The sequence below is a fragment of the Engystomops pustulosus genome, chromosome 10 (assembly GCF_040894005.1).
Source record: "Engystomops pustulosus chromosome 10, aEngPut4.maternal, whole genome shotgun sequence".
NCBI classification, from domain to species: Eukaryota; Metazoa; Chordata; class Amphibia; order Anura; family Leptodactylidae; genus Engystomops; species Engystomops pustulosus.
This window is the reverse complement of record NC_092420.1, coordinates 38,674,346-38,684,497: the sequence shown is the minus strand read 5'-3', so window position 1 is coordinate 38,684,497 and position 10,152 is coordinate 38,674,346. Positions and strand designations below refer to the sequence as shown.

The window sequence follows — 10,152 nt, the reverse complement described above, 5'->3', positions numbered from 1 at the left end:
TGTTTTTGTATACAGTTAAAACAGCAACTCTAGCTATAACGTAAATAAAGAAAATCTGATAAATGCCATTTGTGTGAAAATGCTATATTGCTATATTGTGATACAAGGCCATGAGGAGCAATTAAGGCAATTGAATGTGACTGTAAATCGCAGTTCTAATATTCTGTAATACACACTTTGATTACATTTATGCTCCCCGCAATTGTGCTGTCAAAAACCCATGTATTCATATTGTTTAGAAAATGACCATGGTATTTTAATTCGTTTCATCATTTTGTGGTATGTATTTAGTGTAAAAACCATGAGAGATTATGATCGCTCTACTTTCAAGTTTTGTTATTAAAACATGAACATCATAGGAAACTATGGCTTTTAAAATCAATGAAAAGTTGCACATAGTTGATGAAAAGCATATTTTAGGTAGGCATTCATTTGTACAACAAGCAGCTTAAGATTAATAACGAAAATAAAAAAAATTCCAGTAAAATTATATATTTTGTTGCGTAAAACATCCATTCTAGAAAACGTGTAACGTAACTTCAGATAATCATCCACTTTCAAACCAAGAGAAATAAACCCCATTAAGTTCAGTAGAATTAATGCCTCCAGCCAACAAGTAGCCTTTGCATGACAATGTGTGGTCAACGCACATAGCCGAGTGCCTGCAGAACTGAAGGCAGTTCTCTTCACAATAAATATTATGGGACATTTGTCAAGAAATTGTCACCAATTGTGGGCTTCTTCTTCCCAACCAAAATCATTATCTTCATCCCAACCTTCTGCTTCAGTCTGTAAAATAAATATATATATATTTAGTTAAACACACACTCACAAGTACAGGTAAAAGGAAAAATATGCAGAAACAGATGTTGTAAATGAGAGCTACTACAGTAATGACAAGAGCACAATATCAGAGTTCTTTCATAACGCAAACTATATCAGGGTATGTATGGATGCCACCATTAGAGCAAACTAACAATATATGATCCAAAGTTGTCAATATTTTTAATAGAGTGACCTTATTTGTGTGAGCAATGTTCTAGAATGATAGACATCTGTTCAGATTATATATACATTTAAATGATTAAATAGAACCTGCAAACATCAGGAACAGTACATAAAATAATAAAAGTATAATGCTTTTTACCTCTTCAACATCAGTAGCAGCAAATTTTGAAGAAAATGCAGTTGACTGTTCACCATTTGGATCTACATTGGACTTTGTGTCATTTACAGTCTCTTCTTGGTAACCAAGAGAAGAAAAGGCAGTAGAAATTTTTATTTCTGGTGCCATGTCAGCAAACCAATCCAACTCAGCATCTCTGCTTTTGCATTTCACCTTTATTGTAAATTCATCACCCAAACTATTCCACGAGTCCAATTTCCTTTCAGAGACTTTTTCTTGTGGTGGCTTTGTCACTATTAATGTGTCCGTGTGGGGATTTCCACTTGCTGCAATATTGTCCGAACTAGAAACAAAACTGACACTGGAACATTCTTTGTCTTCGAAACGTACATTTACTTCATTGGAGATATTAGCAGCTTCTGGAATGGGGCGATCATTGGATAGACTGAAGTCATCCCACTGTTCAGCATCGGGATCATCAATCTCTTTTCTCATTTGCTGAAGGTTGACTAAATTGTCACCTGTGAAACCATCTGATTCACTCCAGTCCGGCCAATCTTCTGGTGACTGTACATATTCAGATTTAAGGGCGAAAGTCTTTTGAACCTCAGAAACATCATCTACTGAGTGTAAAAAATTACTTCCTTTAAAAACAAAACAAAGCAACATTATTGCGGTTGGATTGATGGATGAACATGCTTGTTATATGTATTGAATTTGAATGCATATGTTGCCATTGTTATCTGGTGGAAATCCACCTTCGATTTGTAGACAGTTCCAAATTCAGTTTTCAATAAAATATTACAAGCTTTACAGCCTTTGACCTTCAATCTAATATGTGGCAAGCAGTGTATACTGACAAACAATTAAGGTTATTCAACCTTAATTGTTTGTCAGTATACACTGCTTGCTTATTAAAATGATTCCTCAACAGTTACTGTAAAAAAAAAAAAAATTTGAATTTTTGAAATTCAAAATGTTCTTCTTTTGCCACACATAAATCACAGAACCTGATATTCAGCCCCTCAGCAGGGCACAATAGCAGAGTTCCCAAGAATTTATCAAAATCATAGAGAAAATAGAAACATCTAAAAGATAATTTTTATCAAGTCCCTTAATAAAAAGACATACTGTCCATCATTGCTGATAAAGTTATTTTAGTAATGTTCTGGTATGAACTTAGAGGCCTCCCAGACAGGGCACTAACTACTCCAAAACAAACATCACATATAGCACTAGGTTTATATAATACACTTATAGGTATTAGTCAACGATTTCAAACAGACTCACTAGCCCTACGCATTTCTCCGTTCATTTCGGCTCCTCAGGGGTCTCACTGTGCGAAAAGTTGGACTAACCAATGTCTTTGCAATAAATATTCACAATAATCAGAGTAAATATAAAAATTCCAATACCATCCAATTTCATGCTGCTATCAAATTCATCTCATATTGCACATGCTCATAGAGTCAAAAGAGAAACCAAAAAAATACAAGTGCCTGTGATGAACAAGGTATAGCGCTATAAATCTACAAATTGGTAAGCCCTAGATATTAGTGAATGTATCCCATGGACCATAAAGTGCAGCAACAAAACAAATTATGGGCATGTGCAATATGTAATGAGATCTACAGCATTATCTTCAACGAGAGCAGGAACCAATAACTGGGTCACTATAAGTTGCAGGGTTAGATCATATTGCACCTGTTGCATTAGATAAGACATGAGCAAATTCATACATGTCTCAACACCAAGTCCGATTTTATATTTTCTGTGCATATAATAAACAGGCACATGGCAAAGGTACTTGGCTTGATGCATGAGAAGTCCTGTGGGATACCCAGATGAAGATAGCATGGATGTCACCACTCTCGGCCTTGCTTCCTGGTTTTACGAGCCTACAAGCCGATGTCTCTTTAATGCCTATGCGCCAACATCTCTGAACTGGCACTATGCACATGCGTCACCTCCTCACTGCGTGCGCGTATCTTCCTTGAAGGGAACCTGTCATCAGAAATTGGCCTACTTATCCATTACGAATAAGTTGTCAACCAGCTGAACAGCTTCTTGGTCATGTTTTCTTTTATGGTCCAGCTTGGTGGCATCATCCAGAAAATCAACTTTGAAGTTAACAGGTTGTATAAAGTCAAGGAGGCAGAGAGTTTAATATTGAAGTCAAGCTCTCCCTGCCTCTGAACACCTCCAGCCCTGTGATTGACATAATGGGGCACATTTACTAAGGGTCCGCGGACAGCATTTTTGTCTGGTTTCCTGACTTTTTGCGTTTTGCGAAACATTTAACTAGGGTTTTTGGCACACGCAATCGGATTTTGGTGCAATCGCGCCGACTTTCATGCGACACAAATCGGGGGCGTGGCCGTCAGACAACCTGACTGAGTCGGTCTAAGCGCAGGATTTAACATTCAGAATTTTGTCGCAAGCCATGCACTTACATGCACGGGGAAGAAGAAGGTGAACTCCGGCGGACCTCAGCGGGGAAGCGACTCATGCAGGAAATTGGAAGCATCTTAGTGAATTGGACCAATCTTCGTGAATCACGGCAGCTCCGAATAATCGTCGGACAACGCACCACGAGGGATTGCGACGGGACGGGTAAGTAAATGTGCCCCAATGAGCTGGACATCAAAAGATCTGGTCAATGACGTCCCTGAATGCACGACCATAAATTACGTATAGCGAAGGGGGCATTTTGAGGCAGGGAAAGCTTGACTTGGGTGTCAAACTCTCTGCTCTCAGAGTAAAAAACAATGAACGGTTCAGTCAAGCTCCAAGCACAGCGTTTTTGATCCTTTACTGTCGCATGAAGGTAATACAAATACTTGTGGGGGACAACAGTAGCTTACGGGTTTCGGGCGGATATACCGTCCTTAATCATAGCCGACTATGCTCTCCCTGCATCTGAACAACTCCAACCCTGTGATTGAAATATTGCGCTGGACATCAAGAGATAAAAGATTGGATGAACAATTTAAGATAGTACAGAAATTTAAGGAACAACCGGATTTTGATTAAAGAAACAGACATTAGACCTGGCGGGCTCTGATTTGGATAATATATCTAAACAGAAACAGTCAAGTAGAGGAGGAAGAGGCGGTAGAAATAGGGGGAGGGGAAACCGAGGAAATCAACACAAATATCTACCTCTATTTTACCATATTCTGCACCTTCCTCTCAGACTGGCCTGAGAAGCACAGGTCCTCAAGCACCTTCCATATCCTCCTATACCTTCTCTACAACAGCATCATTTTTTTTACAGGAAGGCCTGTTACAAATTGTGTACACCTTCAGGCAATGACACAACATGGGGAAATAGTGGATAGAGGTGAACAACCACCAAAAATAATTAATCTCTCGACACACACCTTCACAGAAACAGAAAAATCTATTCTGGCAAAGGGTTTATCATTTGTCCAGACATCAAGATTTAAATGTCTTGATTGGATTAAGGACCTACATTTGTTTGTTCGGACAGAGAGATGGAAGAAACACTGCAAACATGTCAACATGCGTAGATGTCAGGAGGTCGGAATAGAGAAAGATTAAGAGCAGATTTCCATTGTCTCTTTTTAAAGGCCAATCCTTATATTATGGACATTTGTTACATGTAAGGGCTTATTTTCTGCAAGATTAGATGCACTTTACAAATACTTCATTTTAGTGGGCTATTAGCTTACTGATGAGATTTATTTTAACTCTTGAATGTATGGGGGGGGGGGAATTCTTGGTTTCCTTTTTTTGGGGGGCCATACGCCATGCCATAAAAATAATATTATCTTTATTCTATAGATCACTACGATTATGGTGATACCACATTTATATAGTTTTTTGCATATATTTTTTGAATATAGAGAAAATCTTATTCGTTTTCGTATCGCCATCTTTTCGTAGACATAACTATATTATTTGGTATATTATTTGGCTTAAGGCTTATTTCTTATGTGTTGAGTTGCCCTTTTCAGTGGTACCATTTTGGCGCACATAACTTTTTTGATCACTTTTTAGAACATTTTTGTAAAAGGATTTAATGAACAATGTTAATTTTTGGCGAGTTTTTAGGGTTTCGTTTTTATGGTATTCACCAAGTGGGTCCAATAATGTTTCTGCGTTACTGTACAGATTTATGGCGTTTTCTTGGGGGCTTGGAATTTACGGCTTTCACTGTGTGCCCCCAAATTACATTTCTACTTTATTCTTTGGGTCGGTGTGATCACGGGGATACCAAATTTGTATAGGTTTTATAATGTTTTCATACATTTACAAAAATTAAAAACTTGTGTAGATTTTTTTATTTTGCCATCTTCTGGCGCTAATAACCTTTTCATACTTTGGTGTACAGAGCTGTGGGAGGTGTCACTCTTTGCAACTTCTGATGAAATTTTTAATGCTACCAGTTTTAGGACTGTACGACTTTTTGATCACTTTTTATAGATTTTTTTTTTATTTTTAAAAATGGCAAAAAATGCCGTCTTCCACTTTGGGCTCCATTTTCCGTTACAGGGTTAAATGCAGTCAAAAACAGTTATTATATTTTGATAGATCGGGCATTTTCCAATGCGACCATACCTAATGTGTTTCTGATTTTCACAGATTTTTTTATATTTATATCAGTTCTAGGTAAAGGGGGGGTGTGATTTGAATTTTTAGAGGTTTATAATTTATTTTTTTTTTTTTAACTTTTTTCTAATTTTAACTTTTACTATTTTTCAGACTCCCTAGGTTGAAGCCGCCGGCAGCTTTGCTTGTTAACACCCGCGATCGGTGCTAGCACCAATTGCAAGTTTTACCAGTAAGTCTTTGTATAAAGCAAAGACTTACAGGCTAAGGAGAGGGTTCAGCCCGTGAGCCCTCTCCATGCACCCGCGGCCGACCTGTGACGTGTTGTTACGTCACAGGTCATGAAAGGGTTAAAGGAAATCTACCATTTGTTTTTATGCATTGTGAAACAAACATACCTTGAGAATACTGTAGTGAGACTGATGCAGAAATATATATTGTTTAATCCCTGAACTGGATGGTTGGCTCAAAAAAAATTTTATAAAATTCAGGACCTTGGGGAAGCTGGGTGCAGGCCTACATAAACACATTACTTCCACATATACATGAGCTGCCTGAACTGTCCAGGCAGGACAAATCAACCTGAGCTGGATGACTCATACACAGCAGGTGGGGGATGGTGTAGCAATTGATGACTTCTGCCTGTCAGGGACAACACAGAGATTACGTATTATTCGTTATACGTTTCTGCATCAGTGTAGCTACAACATTCTCAAGGTCATGTTTAATTCATAATACATAAAAGCAAATGATAGATTTCCTTTTAACCTAGGGGACAGAATGTCTCAGGTTTACATATTCTCCAAGTGTACTTGACTATTGGCAGAGTAAATTTCACCCTGGGTTCCCAGACCTCTGCCCTAAGTACTCCAAGACCTAAGGTACCTTCATTCATTTAAAAGGAAATCTACCATTTGCTTTAATGCATTAAGCTATCTTAGGTCTCAGAGGTCTGGGAGCCCAGGGTGAAATTTACTCTCACAATAGTCAAGTACACTTGGAGAATATGTAAACCTGAGACATTCTGTCCCCCAAGTTAGTGGATGCCAGGTTGGGGGAGGAGAGGGAAAGATCCCACTCCTCATCCGTCACGTGACTATGGTCAGTCTCCCAGCGTGCCCTTTGCCAGAGCAAGTGTTTGCCTAATGTGGGTAGACAATAACTCCCTATACAACCAGAATGTAACAGTGTGTGGATTGCAATTTATACAAACAGGAGTATGAACAGGAGTATGTTCCTTTACCTCTCAGGAGAAATAGAAGTTTATAATAGATCATAAGCTTCTGTTACCATGGCAATGTACTTTGGCTTAGCTGCATCTAACTGGTGGTAAGCCAAGGCCGATAACCATCATACTTGCAGCCTAAGAGGTTTAAATATGCCCCCCATTTTAAGTTACCGTAAAAATCATGAAGATAACATTTTTACAGATCTTGTTCTCTTTGGAAAACTACCAAAAGGCACTGGTTTACTTCTATTAAACATGTAGCATACTGTACTGAAGTTTGATTTCTTTAAAGCATGAAGCCTTCAGTTTAATATATAGGCAACTCTTACCATCAGTTTGGAAATCATTACTTCTGAAATCCTTCAAAGGATGTGCCCGCAACTCTTCTTGAGCCAAACAATCCTGATTTACTTCTGGGAAGTTGCTTTTAGAGAGTACAGTTGATAAGCTGTTCTGCGGTGAAAGGCTGAGATGGTTCTTACCCGAATGTACTGGGGAACCTGTGCATTATAAAAGATTAAAAAACATAAATCTACCTTAAAATAGCAACAATACAATAAGACATTAAAAGTAGCAATAAATTAAGGCTTACAGAGTCTGCAAATGGATGGCTGAGGCCAACATCTCCTTCAGGGTATTTCAATATTCTGCTCCATTAAAGGAGCAGAACTACCAGTATGCAATAAGAGACAACAATGATGCCATAATTCTCCAATACCTTAAGTAGGAGCCACTTGGCAGTTTAAGTACTTACCCACCAACTCCAACCATGTCTGTTCATAGGAACTTCAAGCTGGGCCAGAAGTTTCGGCGGTCACAAAACCTGCTGGTGATGTGACTAGAACCTCAAAAGACTTGCGGTCGTATAATATAGGCAGCTAATGAAAAAGATGGGAACTGGATTTTTATCTGCAGTTCACATTCCAAACAAGGTCTTCAGCTGAATGCATCTTGAGTACTGCATCTCACAGCACCGTAAGCCTGATGCAATTTGAAAGATGAGCTTCTTATCTTTAAAAAGAAGTTTACCATTAAAATCAAGCATGATAAACCATGTTTACTCATAGATCCATGCACCATGACTGTGCACCAAGGGGGCTGGGTGAGACATGTTCTGCTCAGTGTAACAGCCTGTGAATCTGCAGCACTGAAGGGCTCTGGTAAATGCCCCCAGAGCCCTTCAGGCTCATTAGAATCATTTTAAAAATGAGGGCATGGATAACAAATATAAAGAAGTTACCACAGTCACAGTGCTTGGATCAATGTGAATGCATCCCTGGTTTAGTATGCTTGTTTTAAATGGTGTATTTCTTTAATATGATATCAGCATTGCTCTAAGTACTGTAGAGCCCAAGATATGAGCATCTACAGTTACTCATCTCAGGCTCTCACCCCATTTGTGCTAATTTGCATAGGACTTTGGAATCTGACAGACACAATGTTAAAATAAAAATATATATCTACACTCACCGGCCACTTTATTAGGTACACCATGCTAGTAACGGGTTGGACCCCCTTTTGCCTTCAGAACTGCCTCAATTCTTCGTGGCATAGATTCAACAAGGTGCTGGAAGCATTCCTCAGAGATTTTGGTCCATATTGACATGATGGCATCACACAGTTGCCACAGATTTGTCGGCTGCACATCCATGATGCGAATCTCCCGTTCCACCACATCCCAAAGATGCTCTATTGGATTGAGATCTGGTGACTGTGGAGGCCATTTGAGTACAGTGAACTCATTGTCATGTTCAAGAAACCAGTCTGAGATGATTCCAACTTTATGACATGGCGCATTATCCTGCTGAAAGTAGCCATCAGATGTTGGGTACATTGTGGTCATAAAGGGATGGACATGGTCAGCAACAATACTCAGGTAGGCTGTGGTGTTGCAACGATGCTCAATTGGTACCAAGGGGCCCAAAGAGTGCCAAGAAAATATTCCCCACACCATGACACCACCACCACCTGCCTGAACCGTTGATACAAGGCAGGATGGATCCATGCTTTCATGTTGTTGAAGCCAAATTCTGACCCTACCATCCGAATGTCGCAGCAGAAATCGAGACTCATCAGACCAGGCAACATTTTTCCAATCTTCTACTGTCCAATTTCGATGAGCTTGTGCAAATTGTAGCCTCAGTTTCCTGTTCTTAGCTGAATTGAGTGGCACCCGGTGTGGTCTTCTGCTGCTGTAGCCCATCTGCCTCAAAGTTGGACATACTGTGCGTTCAGAGATGCACTTCTGCCTACCTTGGTTGTAACAGGTGGCGATCTGAGTCACTGTTGCCTTTCTATCAGCTCAAACCAGTCTGCCCATTCTCCTCTGACCTCTGGCATCAACAAGGCATTTCCGCCCAGAGAACTGCCACTCACTGGATGTTTTTTGTTTTTCGGACCACTCTCTGTAAACCCTAGAGATGGTTGTGCGTGAAAATCCCAGTAGATCAGCAGTTTCTGAAATACTCAGACCAGATCTTCTGGCACCAACAACCATGCCACGTTCAAAGGCACTCAAATCACCTTTCTTCCCCATACTGATGCTCGGTTTGAACTGCAGGAGATTGTCTTGACCATGTCTACATGCCTAAATGCACTGAGTTGCTGCCATGTGATTGGCTGATTAGAAATTAAGTGTTAACGAGCAGTTGTACAGGTGTACCTAATAAAGTGGCCGGTGAGTGTATATATCCATCTCTCTATATATATCAAATCTTGCTCGTCAGGTCTAAGGCCTAAAAGATCCTCCCAAAAGTTGAAAAAAAAATTACTTAGGAGAAGCCAATTGGTTTTGAAACCATCTTTAATCGTCAACATCAAAATAAAATAATTATATTGAATCAACTAATAACCATACATAATATTCTTGCATATCCACTTCTGTCCTGCCTGTATCACAACATGCTAGACAAAATAAAAAAAACAATGTATTGTGTTCAAAGTCCACAGTCCGGGAGTGTTGCCCAGAAAGATGCCTAGGTGTAGGTTTCAGATTTTTATTCTATTAAGATTTTGTTGAAATTACCTTCTTAAACTACTTATTGTACAAGTTAGTCGTGATCTTAGTAGCTATTGTACTGTATGCAAACAACATTGTATGTGAAGGCTGGAAGGAAATGGAAAGAAATGAAATGGAATAGGAAAAAGTCATTGACTAGTAAGGATCCCAGTTCTCCAATACTTTGTTGGGATGAAGATTTGTTGCATCTCTTAAGACTGCAAG

At 39.2% G+C, this 10,152-nt stretch overlaps 1 protein-coding gene across 2 annotated transcripts in view; it reads right to left on the bottom strand.

Moving 5' to 3' along the window:
- Positions 1-321: 321 nt before the first annotated feature.
- The window catches only part of SCYL3 (SCY1 like pseudokinase 3), a 35,291-nt gene continuing 25,460 nt past the window's right edge, over positions 322-10,152 (bottom strand). For both annotated transcript variants that reach the window (XM_072128858.1, XM_072128857.1), the window contains exons 10-12: positions 7,259-7,429; positions 1,148-1,770; positions 322-789 (exon numbers count right to left, since the gene is read on the bottom strand). In XM_072128858.1, the coding sequence (XP_071984959.1) occupies positions 724-789; positions 1,148-1,770; positions 7,259-7,429 (860 nt within the window). In that variant the 3' untranslated portion in view covers positions 322-723. The remainder of the gene's footprint in view (positions 790-1,147; positions 1,771-7,258; positions 7,430-10,152) is intronic.